The sequence below is a fragment of the Argiope bruennichi genome, chromosome 10 (assembly GCF_947563725.1).
Source record: "Argiope bruennichi chromosome 10, qqArgBrue1.1, whole genome shotgun sequence".
Classification (NCBI taxonomy): Eukaryota; Metazoa; Arthropoda; class Arachnida; order Araneae; family Araneidae; genus Argiope; species Argiope bruennichi.
Window position 1 is genome coordinate 3,248,299 of NC_079160.1, and position 16,331 is coordinate 3,264,629.

At 36.5% G+C, this 16,331-nt stretch overlaps 1 protein-coding gene across 1 annotated transcript in view; it reads left to right on the forward strand.

Annotated features, from left to right (window-relative positions):
• The window catches only part of LOC129988392 (cell adhesion molecule DSCAM-like), a 259,443-nt gene that overhangs the window by 135,758 nt on the left and 107,354 nt on the right, over positions 1-16,331 (forward strand). The window contains exon 3 of the mRNA XM_056096614.1: positions 8,950-9,096. Coding sequence (XP_055952589.1) covers positions 8,950-9,096 — 147 coding nt within the window. The remainder of the gene's footprint in view (positions 1-8,949; positions 9,097-16,331) is intronic.

Sequence of the window (16,331 nt, forward strand, 5' to 3'; positions counted from 1 at the left end):
AATGTCAGCCTTCAAGGTACCTTGTGACCTGGTGACATGTGTGTCGATGGAATCTTTTTCGGTACCAAGTTTTGCTTGTCTGTCAGCCTCTTCATTACCTTGTACTCCAATGTGGGCTTTGACCCAATGGAGGGACAGTCGTAGATGGGAGTTGACTGCTTTTATTCTGTCTGCTATTTGTTTTAGCATCCAGCTTTTGTGTTTAGGCGAAGCCAGAGCTGAAAGTAGCGAGAGCGAATCCGAGTATATAGAGACTTTGCTCCAAGGATTAGTGAGATCTATGTAATTGAGGGCCATGAAGAAGGCATAGGCCTCTGCTTGGAATACCGTTGAGTGGTCGTCTAGGCGATGGGAGTCAACAAAAACTAGTTTACCGAAGTAAAAGCAAGCAATGGCAGATCCCACCCGATCGCCAATTTTAGAACCATCAGTAAAAATTTCAATACCTTCACCAGATGGTTGTTTTTTCAGGAATGGGAAAGTTAACCATTCACAGGGATGTTGGTCGTATGGGTTGTAAGTTGGTTCATACAGTTCGGGATCTAGGATTGTGTTTTCAAACTTAACTTGAATTTTTTGCACCTTGATTAGAAAGTTCGCGAAAAGTTCTTTTGCACGAAGGTGAAGAGGCAAGATGCCTGCAAGAACTTGCAACGCGTGCGTGCTTGTAGTTCGATAGGCTTTGAGAATTTTAATTAGAGGCCTTCTCTGTATAATTTGAAAAGTGCGAGCTATTTGCTTAAATTTTAGATGGTGGCCCCAAGCCCCATACCCGAATAGGACATAAGGCTCGAAGGCGCCTGTGTATATGCGTCTATGGAGATGATGATGTCTGGAAAAGAATCTGTTAGCAACTGTGTTAAGTTTGTACATAAGCAGATCACTTTTCCGACGGACATGCCTAAAATGTTCAGTGAAAGTGAGCTTTCTGTCCCAAATGACCCCCAGATATCTGAATGAAGAGACCACTTTAATGGTGGAGTTTTGGATGGATATAGCCGGAGGGTCGTCTAAATTTAACCTGTTGCCGAATGTTATTGGCATGAGCACCATTTTGTCGAGTCCAAAAGTAAGCTTGTGCTCTTTACCCCAGTGAGTGAGGGTGTGCAGGATGGTAGCCCCTTTTGTTTCAATGTCTCCTTTGCAAGAGCCCCCTATGACAACCACGAGGTCATCAGCATATGCTTGAATGCAGCATCCAGGTGGGAGCGGAAGATTTAAAGCTGTGTCTACAATGATATTCCAGAAAACTGGCCCACTGCAGGAACCCTGTGGGACACCTCTCTCTATTTGGAAGGACCATGTTTGTCCTTGCATTTCGATGGAACCTGTGCGTTGTTTGAAGTAATCTTTGACAAGTGCAAAGAGGTTTTGAGAGCAACCCGCCAAGGTCAGCTGATGTAAGATGCTTTCGCGCCAGACGTTGTCAAAAGCGCCGCTGACGTCAACAGAAAGGATGCAAGCCTTTCCCTTGTGCTGAAGAGCATGCTGAAAATTACTCCAGAGTTGGAAATGAGCAGTTTCGCATGAGCGGCCCACTCTGAATCCATGTTGGTTTTGGTGTAGGAGCTGTTTCTGGTGTAGGAGATAAGTAATCCTTTGTGTGATGAGTTTGTCCAGAATTTTGCCAAAGATCGAAAGCAGACAAATGGGCCTATATGAATTAGCCAGACTGAGATTTTTGTCCGGTTTAGCAATTAATATGACTCTAGCGGTTTTCCACAAATCGGGAAAATACCCTATTCTTAGACAGGAGTTAAATAGCTGTTCAATGACACCTGGATTTTGTTTGAACAGGATTTTAATGGTATCTAAAGGAAGTTGGTCAAGACCAGGTGCCTTTTTTGGTTTGAGGGTATGCAGAACGTGCCGAATCTCCTGGCGCGTAAAGTCAGGGTCAGAGAAAGGAGAAACGTAAAGTAAATTTTTAGCCCTGATAGCTGCTTGTGCAAGAGTTTCTTTAGTAATGTCATCTTTTGGAAAGAGGGCATCAATGATGGCCTGAACTGAATTTTGTAGTGAGGATGTTAAAGACCCGAATTGGTCGGTCACATTTTGAATTAACAATTGTTGTTTTAATTTGCCTTTGGCAATTTTATAAGGGAGGTCGAATGTATTGTATTTGGTGGCCTCAACACAAAGTTCTTCTAATGCATGCCGACTCTTATTGCCAATCAACCATTTGTATTTTGCCTCTTCTTTTTTATATTTAATTCTCCTTATGGATCTTTCATCTGGATTATGGCATCTCTGGAAGCGAGCACGTAGTGCTCTAGTTAGTTTTCTTTGGGTTTCCAGTTCCGAATCCCACCAGGGAACTGTATTGTGTTTTTGGCTGTTCTTTGCAGAAACGAAGCATGTTTTTTGCAAGAGCGCAGTGATATAAGCTATGAAATTGCTAATTTCAACAGATGTTTTGATGTTTTTAACCGTCTCGAGATGAGAGTTGAAGTGCTTCTCGAGCGTTTTTCCAAGAAGCTTGAGTTTTCTTTTGCTGAAACGGGAACGTGTAGGTGGTATGTGGTTATGACCAGCAAGGGAAAAGAGAATGTAGGAATGGTCACTGAGTGTGCTACGTTCCAGTTGCCACGCCTCTTTGCGGTCATAAAGTGATGACGTAGAGAGCGTGACATCAATCCAACTTCTACCATTGTTTGTTTCAAATGTGGGCCCTGCGGTAGAATCATTCCAAACCAGGAGATTCCTTTGAATGATGAAATCAATCATCGGAGCTCCAATGTCTCTCTTACGTTTGATGTCGTCCCTATCAGGACCCCACAATTCTGATTGGATGTTGCCATCCCCCACAAGGAACCACTGCTTTGGTTTGATAACATCTAACAGATCATTCAGATTTTGGAAAAGTGTGTTTTTGTTAGAGGAAGGTGGAAAATAAAAAGAAATTAATGTAAACGTGTCCGGACCCTGGGAGACATCTACACAGACGAATAGCTTGTTAATGTGTCTAGTCACCACTGCAATGTTAGGGTTTCTGATGGAGATGAGAACACTACCCTCAGGATGGTAAATAGTGCGCCATTTAGATGGAAAGAAAGAGGAACCGGCTTGCAGATATGGTTCCTGGACGCAATAGATGTCTGGGGTATTACTATTGAAAAGCATTGGTAACTCCTTGGTTGCTTTGAACGAGCGACCAAGATTACCCTGAAAAATTGACCAAGCAAGAAAGTTAGAGGAAGGTGTACTAGTCATAATTGGTATTAGCTTTAAGTTTTTCGATGTTCTTCTTATAGAAGGGACAATTTAGAGAGGTGGCAGAGTGGTCTGTTTTGAAAGTAGTTTTTTGTTTTCTGTTGCTTTCGCGACAGAACCGACACGTTTTGTTATTTTTATTGCAAGTTTTTATTGCATGGTTTTCGCAACATTTGCTGCAAGCTATTGGTGCAGTACAGGTGTTTTTGGAATGGCCAAATCTTAGGCAATTTTGGCATCGGATCGGCTCAAGATGTTCTTTAAATTTCTTGGATCCGAATCCGTAATGCAGCCTTTTGTCATTTTGAATGACCTTAAAGATGTTTGGGGACAGAGACATGACCCAGTGTGACCTTGCGCCCCTGCCTGGTTTCCTGAACAGCACTCTAATTTTACCATCCGGTAAATTATTATCTGCCTTAATTCTATTGATGAAGTTTTCTTCTTCAACATTTTTGTTTTGGTCGGTGTTGTCAACATCGTAGATAATAATTTGCGGGTCACGTTTTTGTGGAAAGCGTGCCTCACAAATAGTTTTGAGGTAGGCATGTACATTAATCGCCTCCAAGAGTTTTGAGGCCATTTCCTGGGTGGGGACCGAGATCAGGATGTTTTTCGATCTTGCCTCCCTACATGAAATAATTCTGACCCCTAGAGCTTTGGGGCGTATATTTGCCTCCAGGAGAGATTTTATATTGAGGTTAGAAGTGTTTTCCTCCTCCATTGGGTCTGAGTTTAGAGGAGCAACAAGGATTGTGGGCAAGGCCACAAATTCTGCCTTCTCTGTTATTTTCTGCCTTTTGGCTTGCTCAGGAGCCCGTTGTCTTACTGGTTGTTTAGCTGGTGTTTTAGCTGATTGTTTATTTGATGGTTTAGCTGGTGGTTTAGCTGTATTAGATACAGGAGGGTTTTGATCCCTGTTCTGAATTTGTAAATTTGGCGTGGGCAGGAGACCCTGTGACCACTGCTGAGCCACTGAGGCATACGTTTTTGTTGTTACAGGTTGGGCTGGAGGTGACGCTGGAATGCCCACTTTTTGTTCTAAAGTTTCTATCCTCTTGTTTATTGCTCCCATATCTAAGCTTTCAACAAGACGGGTAAAAATCCCCATAAGCTCAACTGCAGCATTGCTTTTCAGCTTGTGTTTGGCAATGAAAGTCTGCAGGTCGTTCACTGCGGAGAAGTGGGACCTCTCAAAGTTGTTAAAAATACCCTGTTGGGACTCTGGAGTACCCGGGATGAGGTCCTCACTCTCCATATTGTCAATGTCAGTGTTACTGACCTTAGGGAGGGGTTTAAATGAAACACCCTCTGGAATGAGGTTGAGGTGTTTCTCTGTCAGTTTTTGTTTGGCTTTTTTCAACGATTTTGCCAGGCGCTTTTTGCGCTTTTGCTGTTTTGTTGTATCTGCGGTGTTTGCAGTCTTGTTGGCCTTAGCCATAAGAAACCTAGAACTAAGAGAGTGTTTCTTCTTATTATTTTTTAATTTCTCGACAACTACCGAAGTAGTTGGAGGATTACGCAGAGGAGAATCTGCCGCTAGTATATCATTTTCTTTCGCGTTTTCAAAAATATCGCTATCATCTGATAGAAAGTTTAAGCTTGAGCGGGAGTCGCTTTTCGCCATAATCGTATTTTCTTTGTTTGTGGCCATATTTGAGAATTGGGACAGGGTTTGTTCTTCTTTTTACGGTAGATGAAACCAGAACCGCCTCGTTCCTCTGGACCCCTAGTCAGGAGAAAGTTTCCTTCAAGAAAGTCCCTGGAGTCTACGAAGGCAAACTAACAGGGACCTTACCAAAACTAACCCGTCTCAACGTGCCGTCCCAGCACGATCCGAGGGTACCTCCTCACCATACTTACGCGCAGCAAGGGACTCCCCCCAGAGGATTTCTCGAAAAGATCAAGTAAGTCAGGAACGTGGAGCCGTCCGTCTCCCCTTCTAAGAGCAAGGGAACACAACAGGTACCGAGCTAGAGGTGCCACTCCGAAAGTCTCCATCTGTCTTGCCGCCATCCCCGTTCTGCCGAAGGGCCTGGGTCACCCCAGTGATTCCCAACAGTGGCGTGAGATGGTTGCCATTGAAGGGCAGGTAAGACAGATTTCCTCTTCCTCGGTTTTTACGACTAGCCCAGTCACCACACAACGTGCATAATAGCTTCCGTGGTGCGGAATTTTATTTTATTTTTGTGTTTTTAAAATTTTGTACTGTTTTTGTAATTTTAGTGCGGCACTTAAACTATAACAGGAGTCTAGAGGTGCTAATACGCACAGAAGAAGAAAAACTTACTAACTAATGATATTTACATTATTTACATTTTTTGGAAAAGTTAATGAAATATTTGCCGCGTAAAGGTTCTAACACGCGAGCAAGATAACTAAAATTTGGAAAGAGTTTGTGTGTGTAAAACGTTTTTAAAACCTGCAATTTTAACTATTTATTTTAACTATTTATTTTTGCCTGTAGAGGCCTGAAAAAACAAAGTTAAGTCTAAAGGAACTTCAAGAAATTTATGACTGTAAACTAACAAGTGTCTAGCTGTTCTGCACTAAAGGGGTAACCTAATTCAAGGGGTTACGAGAGACCGAAAAGGTCACTTAACGAGAGAGACCCCCTCCCAGGCTCCTCACTACAGAGAAGACTGCTTAGACCGGTTAAGCACAAACAGCAGAGTTTGGTCCGCGAGGGCTCCATTCTCCAACTGTCCGGCACACACAGCCTAGACTGACGTCTCCTCCCAGCCCAGAACTGAGAGAGGGATGCGGGGGAACCAGAGGTTGGTTGATCAGCAGCTTCCAATCGCAGACGGAGTTCAAGCTAACGCCTACTACGGGATGTCGCATCGTAGAAGTGCCAACTAGGGCGCCCGGTCGTCAGCAAGAACAGAACCGCCGCTATGGTTTTCGCAGCCAAAGCCCCTCGCAACTGGTATCCAGTGGAAATTTAGTTTGGAGTAAGAAGACTCTGCTACGCCAAGACAAGTTGGCGGAGTGTCTTCCTCCGTAACGTCTCGCGCCACGAGAAGGCATTTCCACTTTGGGTGAGGAGAGCCTATTTGAGACGGAATCACTCACCCTCCTCTCCTTTCGGAGAGGCGAGACAAAACAAACTTACAGTCACGCACTGCGTTACACGGCACGCTACTGTAAATTTATAAAATTCAGAATGATTCTCTTAATCGATGAACGAAATAAATCTCATAAACGAACTGAAAGCAAGTACTCAAATTCCCATCTTATTTCAGAGCCTAACCATCCGCTTCTATCAACTATTCTATGGATACTGGGATAAATTATTTTCAGGAATATAAGGAGGCAAAACATTCTCTGAAAATCAGAATCGGGCTACATTCTTCGATTGCCAGATGCTTGTAGAATGGAAAGTTGCACCGAAATCCAATTTCATTTCAAAATACTTTTTGAAATGCAATCCAAACAAAAGAGAAATGGTGATAGGCAAAATTTAGTGAAGGAAAACATTCCTCTTAGTTTGTAGTCTTTCGTCATTTATAATACGGATATTTTCACAGATTATTTTTCACAAATACTTTTAAAAGTCAAATTTTATAATACTTTAAAAAAACCAGTAACTTTTTGGAAAGTCTTAAAACCTGAACATTTAATCAAGTTATTCTTTCCTTTAGCTTTGTTAGGAAACAAATATGAAGTCAACTGTAAATGACAGTGCGTCTGTCTACCATTTCCGTTTTAATAATGCCGTGTTGTTGAGCTAACCATGAGTTGGCGCCTAAACTTCTCTAGGGAACATTATTTTATCAGTATTTTATTGCGTTGAATGCTATGGGGGACACCGGTGATGGACACTTCCTTCATAACGTCACGGGGATCACCGGTGACCGGCGAAACCACTAATACTTGTTTCCCGTAGTTTGCGAAGATTTTCAATGCCTTTAAAATTTTCAACGTTATCAAATTGATAAATATTTCAAATACAAATTAATAAATATTCAAAATTTATCAATAAACTGTCAAACTAATAAATATTATTCAAATTAATAAATATTTCAATTTATATAATAATATATATTATTACTAAAATGATGTGAACTATTGCAACATAGAACGTGCAAACGTAATAAAAGACTGCATTTGAGTGTTATAGGGGATCTCTGTTGAGCTCAGTAAAATAAGTGCACGAGGAATGATGACACTTGTAAATGAACTGGTCTGTTGTAATTAATATTTCACCAAAGTGTTTAATGCATAATGAGAAATTCATGTTGGCCAACGGGCAAGCCATGTGGCAATAGCATGGTATTCAATGTGTTAATGAATAGTAGAGTTTCATGTGTTTTGTTTTATTTATTTTTCCATTCATTTTTAGAAAAATAGAAGAGCAGCACTTAATTATTTTTAATTTGGTAAAAGACTTTATTGAAGTGTCGATGCTGTAATGAGCTTAGAGGGAGACTATTTCAGCCGATCCTAATGCTATAAATAGCACGATACTTCAGATAGAGTAGGATCAAAAAGTCACCTCATAAACTTGGCCCTGCTCCTTGTCATAGGACGGTCCCATCTCGACAAAGATCTCTGACCTTTGAATCCAGCGAATCGTGCTTTATATAACCACGACATCAAGGCCTGAAGACTTGCAGAATCAGCAAATTATGACTCTGTTGAATTTCGGGTGTTAATTAGCAGATGCATCTCAGAGCAGCGAAATGTGTGATTTGTCTCTTGACTAATGCACGAAATATGAATCGTTTTTCCTTCCACTAAGAGTTGTTTGATAGCTCGAATGTGAATGAAGGCAAAAAGATACCTTCATATCCCAGATGTGATCCAGTGGAATCTACTTTGAACTCAAAATTGTAAATCCTCTTAAAATGCCAAATATTTGAAATAATAAGAGAGAGAGAAGAAAATTCAGAGCTAAGGTACAAGCGAATCCTATAAAATGTTCTTGTGAACAATTCTGACAATGATGGAAAAGATTTATTGGTGCTGGTGAAAGAAAACAAATTTCTTTCACCAGAAGCAGTGATCTCTAATAAACGTTCTCACGCATTCTCTAATAAAAAGGAACTTGTGTTGAAAAAGTATATTTTCCCTAAACGATTGAAACAAAAAATTTAACACAGAGTTACATATCATATCTGTAAATTTAATGCGTTACGTTTCTGAGTTATCGTGTTTATAAGTTTTTAAAATACAGCCCAACAGATGCTCAACCCTATTTTAGATTTACCTCAAAAGTTGATGCAACTAGCTCTCTTCATTTTGTAATTATCGCGTTCATTCATATTCGAACAGCCGATCAGACTGATTTCTTCTGACTAGATTTTGTTTAAAATTTGACAAAAAAAAAAAATACAAATTTGATGTAAAGACATATCAAATCTTATACGTCTAGTTGAAAGCCATTTGAGTTATATATGTTACAGACAGACAAACACAATAAGACCAAAAAATACATTTTTCGAACTCAGGGAGTTCTAAAACGTAAAGGTTCATCAAAATCTCGCGTTTGTATGTTTTGACGATTACAATACTTTCTCTATACTTCATACATGATAATGAAAAAAGAATTTTCGGGAATTATATCCCTTAAGTTTCAATTTTTTAGTAGACAGGCTATATATTTTACGAAGGACCCAAAAACTGAACATAAATTTCTTTCTTTTCCTTCATTTCTTTCAAGGGAATTAAAAACTGGTGAATGATTTTATTAATCAATAAGCACAAATGAGTTTGCTCTTTCTTTTTTTTCAGGCCGGTATAGCATCTTCCCATCTGGCGAGCTCCATGTTCGTCACGTGCAGCAAAGTGATGCACTTAGCAGCTTCAGTTGCAGAACAAAGCACAGGCTGACGGGGCTCTCCGTGTCCAGCTCAAATCCTGCTAGAATAATTGTAACAGGTAAATTTAAAGCTGGATATGTAATAAAACTTTCTTAGTTACTTAGATGTTGTTTGAAGAGGTTGCAGTCGATGAAATACAGTTATATTTTATTTGAAGTCTTTAGTTACTCTGATTGAAAAAATATAGTGGAAGTTTGAGATGTATTGACAAGCTTGGATATTTTTAACAAGAAGAGCTGTTATCCCCCCCCCACTCCCCATCGTGTCTATTAAGTGTTCTTTTTAAAATCTAATTTCAAGTAAGAATTCACTATTTTTCCATTTGTTCATTGATTCTACGAATTTCATTAGTTTTGAAAGCATTTCCAAACAAAATGTCTGCTCCCGTAACAATTCTCCTATTCACACCATTTCTGCTTAGTCCATCACTACTTAAAATGTAACCTCAACTCGGATTGGAAAAAAATCCCACAACTGTCAGCAAATTTGCTGTTGCACAAACCTTCGCAGCAACTAAGAAACTGAAAATTACGATGCGATTATGCAACCGAAGGAGGAAAGTGGCATCGAATATCCGGATAATGTTTTATGCTATTGACTAATTAATAAAAAGGAATCAATATATTAAAAGTTATCGCTTATTAAAGTTAAAGCTACATTATAGATACGCTTAAGTCTATTTCTACTGTTTGTGTACGCGTGATCAAAGTTAACACTTTTTAGATAGGGATGAAATTTTGTATACGGTTCATTGCGGAAAATCCTCTAAATTACCTTAATCAGTTTATTTATATACATCAACATAGAAACATCAAAGTAACAAAGGAATACGTTGAGAGGGACCGCGTAGTTTCGAACCTCAGTCAGATGATGAGGACGACATTTGAGCTGGCACCCCCTCCAAATTTCTGCGTGAATTTCTTTGATGAAGTTTTACCCAAGGCGCGAGATTTAACATGCATCAGCTCCCCATACACGGCGGATCGTTATCAAAGTGTAATCGGATTTCGAAGTGCGTATATTTGATCCCGAAATCGAGACCTTACCACTAGGCCACTGCGACTCTCCAGAAATCAATACACAGTTTTTCCTCCAGTGAAAGAATTAGGAGCTGAAAGCAAACCCTGGTATCGTCTTCAGCTGCATCGGGTTATAAAATTTGTTAGAGGAATCTGGATTTGTCTTCGATGCACGATAACTCTACATAAAGACCCGAAGGTACACCGTAGATGTAGTCTAAAAATGGAATATCTATGATGTTTTTGAAAGTAGCGCAGATACCCAGTTTGGCCGACGAGAAAATATTCTTCCTCCATTGTATAGCTGGCAAAGACAGCTTCAAGCATCCTTTATTTGTCAATGAAATCCTTCCATTTGGAGCCTGTGGTTCGAATGTTCTACGAATCTAAAAATCGAGTAAGTAAATTGTGAGAATGGAGATTATTTCTGATGCTCTGGATCTTGCAATCAAATCGTAAAATGTGTTCTAAAATAGACTTCGGCTATCACGTCCGTGTTGGGCAAAGTATTACAGATATTTGTCGGCGTTGGTACGCATAATCATCAGACAACCATCCTGCGGTATCGAGAGAGATGTAAATGAATAAATCGTGTTGGAGACTTGAAATGTATCTACTCTTCTCATCGGTAATTTCATTTCATCTGAAATATAATGCTTTTCAAGATACAGCACTTTTTGTAGGGAATCGAATAAAACTATAATTTAGTCATAATTAGATTAATTTAGTAATAGCTTTTCTTCTTGAATGAAATGGTCGATAAACTTTTTTTTTACTGTGGAAGAAAATGTGCAAAATTGACCAAACTGTAATTTTTTTTTAAATCTTTTATTAATAAACAGAAAACTCGCTTGGGAAAAGAATTAGATATCTGTATTTGTTCGCTACATTTAAACATTTCTATTGTTAATGTGAGTTACTTTGTGGACATCTTAGGTATATTTTACTGGGAATTTAATGGTATTATGCACATTTTAAAGTACTCCAAATGCATTGTATATTTATTTTAAATTCGGGTTCTTCTTCTTCTTTTTTTTGTTGTTGTTATATAAGCCTATATTGACAGCGCTTAATAATAATTAAAATAATTAACGCTTAATAAATAATAACATACGCTTAAATAAATAATTAAAAAAATGCCGTACCGTTATATATTTAATTGTGTTGGATTTTATTTAAACATACCGATGGTAATTTCCCTTTATAGCTTTAGATTTTCTCGCAGTTAACGTTGGCATCTTTTTAATTTTGTAGTATTTAGAATTCATACATTTTAATTCATACTAACCATGAATGTCATAAAATGTATAATCATTTTAATTAATTTCAATTTTGTAAAACTTGGATAAAAAGGCTCTTCTTGGCCATTTCAAAAAGATAATTCGTCTCGAACACTTCAAAGCTGTCTAACATAATCCATTCAAACGCGCTTACAGGTCACAAATAAAGGAGAGGGCGTTTACGTTCTCCTTTTATGTGAAATAATCTCATTTGAGTTTAGAGAATTGACTTTCACCGCCTTCCATTTCTAATTCACTTTGTCCTTGCAAAAACGCTTACTAAAGCTACAGGACACTCCCTTAAACTCGAATCTCTCCTCGTTTCTCTCGGCTTCAAGGAAACTTTGCATCCCGGTGTCCCAAAAATGACTGCTGGAGTTTGAAAATCGATAGAAAAAAGACTGAATGCTATAGGGAAATTTGAGAATTTAATCTCGCCATTTGCAAATTTATTTAGCATTACCCGATTAGTAAATTTAGTTAGCATTGTCAGATAGCGCTGATGGCGATCTACCACAGTTGAAATGAGATCTGGAAATGGTTGCTTCAGACTGCACCCGTTGTTGCTGCAACTGAGGGGGGGGGGAGGCGTTCCTTGGAAAACGTTGTTTGATTTTTTGCAACAGTTCTTATAACATTTTTTTTTTAATTTTATTTTTTTGCAACAGTTTTTATAACATTTTTTTTAATTTTATTTTTTTGCAACAGTTTTTATAACATTTTTTTTAATTTTATTTTTTTGCAACAGTTCTTTTTTACAGTTTTCTTTTTTATTTTATTTTTATTTTTTGCTTTGCACCTGATTTCCTAAGCTTAACAGCAAACGATTTACTCCTATAATATTCAGTTTTTATTTTTTATTGATTTTCAAAATCCGTCGGTCATTTTTGGAACATACAGTATATGAGAGAGAGAGATTAAAAATAGCATATATTCAATCTTTTTAAAATCGTAATTAATCAGATGTCATTAATTACGGTTAACCTCAAAACCTCTTAAGGCCTGAAAGGCAAAAATGGGAAACTGTCTCATAAAAGTATATAAGTAAATAGTAAATAAATAGTAAACTATTTATTTTCATGTATACAGAATTAATGAACGCTTACACAATTTCGGATGTAATAGCTACTATTTATTTCATTTTCATAAATTGATTTCATGTTTCAATTCTAAATTTCGTGAAAATAACTCGCATTTTATCTTATTTTAATATAACTTTAAGAATTTTTTAAAGTGTTATGTAAATCGGAGAAAAAGTATTATACGAATGCGTATTATAAAATAATGTTATTGATGATAATGTTAGAATTCAATTAGTAATATATATTGGATTCTTCATTTTTTTTTTTGTTAGGTTCATACGATTACTCGAGAATATTTTTTCTTTGAAATCACTAGGCAATGGCATTCTTCGTTGACCTTTAAGCAGTGCAGAGTAAAGGCATATCACTTCCGGACAATTAAAACAGAATTCACATCTTTCAAAGTCAGAAGGCCTTGTGTTTCCTTATATGAAGAAAGCGGAATTACGGAAATTTCGAATTCGAGGTCATGACGAATCTCCTTGTTTCGGACCCTTTTGATTCCACAAAAGAAATTTTTGGAATTATGCTCGTCTTTCCATGAACACGATAACTCGAAAACGCTTTGAGTTAAAATTTGGTATGTGGATTTTTATAAAAATTTGTAAATTATTCCCACACGTTGAGTGCAGTCTATTCATTCTTAAAATACTTGAATGAACATTGAAACAATGAAAATGGAACAACATCGTTAAAAAAAGTAAAGAGATGGACAAATGGAATTTAGTGCACAAAATTAACATTTAGTGTACAGATTTAAATTTTGAATGAAACCATTTAACAGTGCGTATTCTCATATGCATGTAGAAGGGTTAGAGCTACTATTTGAAAGAAACTTAGTCTATGATCTTATTGCTAAAAATGCAATTCTATATCACTAGTCATTTTGGGAAAAGGTGTCTAAAATGCATATGCAATGTTTTTTTGTTCTATAACACGAAGCATAAAATTCTCAGGTGCGAAATTTTAAAAACAAAATCTGAGCACTCCTGTGCGGTGTTGAAAACAAAAGAACTCCAAGAATGTCAAACACACAAATTTGAATCATTTGATTTTTAAACTAATTCATTACTCAATATATTGTTCGTTATGGGATTACCTGGAAAACAATATCTATCTTTCAATGACCAATATCTGAGCCAGATTTGAAGGACAACATTCGGCGCTATGCCTTTCATATTTCGCCAGACTTACTCCGGTCAGCTGCGGAAAATATGATTTTGTGATGAGAACACATCATTGAATATGAAAGGGGATGCAGTGAGCTGTTTTAGTATTACTTTTTTACATTATTTATAAAGAATACCAAATGTTCTTGTCTGCATTAGGGTGCTAATTTTTTTTTATGAATATTACTAGGACGGTAAACTTTTGTACTAATTTTTTTATTAAATGCCAAACACATTATTTGAATTATCTTTAGTTCAAATTTTATCTCATTTGAACCAATTCAACGCATTCTAGAGCGCTCTGAAGTGGAAAACTTATTTTTGCTAAGCTTTTTGCATATAAGAAAAGATCACGTAATCAGAGATATCTCCGCCATTAATACAAAAACTCTAATAATAGTGACTTCTAAAGAAATATTAATATATATAATTACCATCAAAGAGTCAAACATATTTGAAGGCCTTTTTTTGGGGGTGGGTGGGTGGAGGAGTTACTTAAATAGAAGTAATGTATTTTTCACTTATTTTAGCCTTGTGATAGATTGCTATCTTCACAATGCCTCGTATTCTCAGATAATCCAGATAATCAAATAGTTCAGAACAACATCAATAGTATACAGCGTATATGCGAAGCGCAGTTCAGTTGTTTTCATCCTGTTCCTTTCGGAGTTATTCTCTGTCAGCCCAGATACGGAATTTTCTTGGAATGAAATTGCTTTGTATTATTTTAGTATTACCTGAGTGATATTATTTTATTAGAATTCAATTCCACTTCTTAGGGAGGGGGAGACGAAAAGAAGACAATTACAACTCAGCTCTGCTAAAAACAATACCAAGTACACTAGTAACATTAAATGTGACATACACTGCTCACTCTTATTGTTTTAGTTAAAGTAAATAAAAAAATGATCGATTAGCTTTCGTTTCTATTCTCCGGTATAAACTGAAATCCAGATAGCATTTGACAAAAAAAATCAATGTCATTTATCTCTGTAAGTTTTCTTTCTTCAAACAACAAACAGCGAAACGTATTAGTTAATATCCCTCAACATTATATACTCGATTGTCAAATCGATATTCTTACTTTTCACAGAAAAAAAAAACACTGAAAAAGGCTTTGTGTATTTTTTCTTAGGTATTTACCACATGGAGTATCGGAAATAAGATTGAGATCAGTTTCGCTAAGAGCAAGAGAAAGAAGATCAGAGTTTTTTTTTCCCCGCTCTTTTCTTCCTCCCGAGATTTCGCCGTGTTTTCTTTCGCCTGGACAAGGCTATTATATTTGATTAGTTGATCTTCAGCTGCCTTTGAGATTTCTCCTGTAAAGAAAGAAACAAAAAGAAAGCCGCCAATGGAGATCTGTAGATTAGAGTGGCGTGAGAGGGAGATGTTTTCTTAGGATAAAATACTCACTGTTGACCAATCATTTAGTCGTCTGGTCAATTTCGAACGCCTTGACGGCTTCTTATCTTCCAATATGTTCAACTAAATAGAATAGGATACTTACTGTTCGTTTTGGTAGCGAATAATATTTATTCTTCTGTCAGTTTCTTTTAGTTTCCGGCGTGAAATAGGAAGACAGTTTATTTTTTTTTACATTGAAAACAATAAACTTCAAGAAGAAATAACAAAAACTCTGTGGACAGCAAATTACTGTAATCATTATTTTATTGTTCATTGTTGATATGTATCGAAATAAAAATGAGAATTTTTAAATAGTTTACTCATAGAAACTCAAATGCAAAATAACTTTACTACAACTGATCACCAAATAAATACTTATTGCTGACTTAGTCAGCGGGCTTGTTAAGTGCCTTAAGTAACAACAACAACAAATAAATACTTAGAACCAATAGGTGATTTTTACCTTCAGTGCTGCCCTTCCTATTGAATGAAAACTGTATAGATATTTAGTTTGTTGCCATTTGCATTGTTTGATTATATTTTATATCGTTCTTTAAAATTTTTAATAACTTAGGAAAAAAATGAACATTATTTATTTTAAAATCTATTTGGCTAAACATGTAATTTCTCTAGAAGCTTTGAGATTTTTTATGTATTTTTTAGTTAAAGAGGTATTTAGATAATTAGTATATTATAAATGATACACATAATATAATTTATAAATTAAAAAAATAATAAACGAATTTAATTTCTGTTATATAATTTCAAATAAAAATATTCTTACGTTGAAATTGGATATATATATATATAATATATTAAAAATACTTAAATATTTTTATCCCGCAAAACATCAGAGTTAGTGATTATGTTTGTTTTTAAAAGAATTGTTTCACTTATATGAATTTCAAGGACTTTGCTGGTACCCAAATGGCATCTTAAAATTAATTATGCGAAAACTGCAATTTTTAACAAAAAAAAATATATATATATATCAGCTCTTATATTCTAAACGAACCATACAGGTGCCCAATATTCTTCTAGAAGTATAAATTGATTTTAAATGTTAAACGGTTTAGTAAAAATTTCATTGTTTTCGCTTTTGTTTTGTACCGTAAGAACAAAATTCTGCATATTTTTTTATTAAATAACTTTTCAAGCGTGCCATTCGTTTCTTCTCACTTTAATTATAGTCATTTTATCAAGAGAATGTCTTAATTATTTGTCTCCTGTTAAAATGTGCGCTCGTGTTTACTGCCAGTGATTCTTTTCTTGATTAGTTATGAAGGAGGGAAAAAAGAATAATTTCTCTAATCATCGTAACCCCTTTCGCCATTCTTCA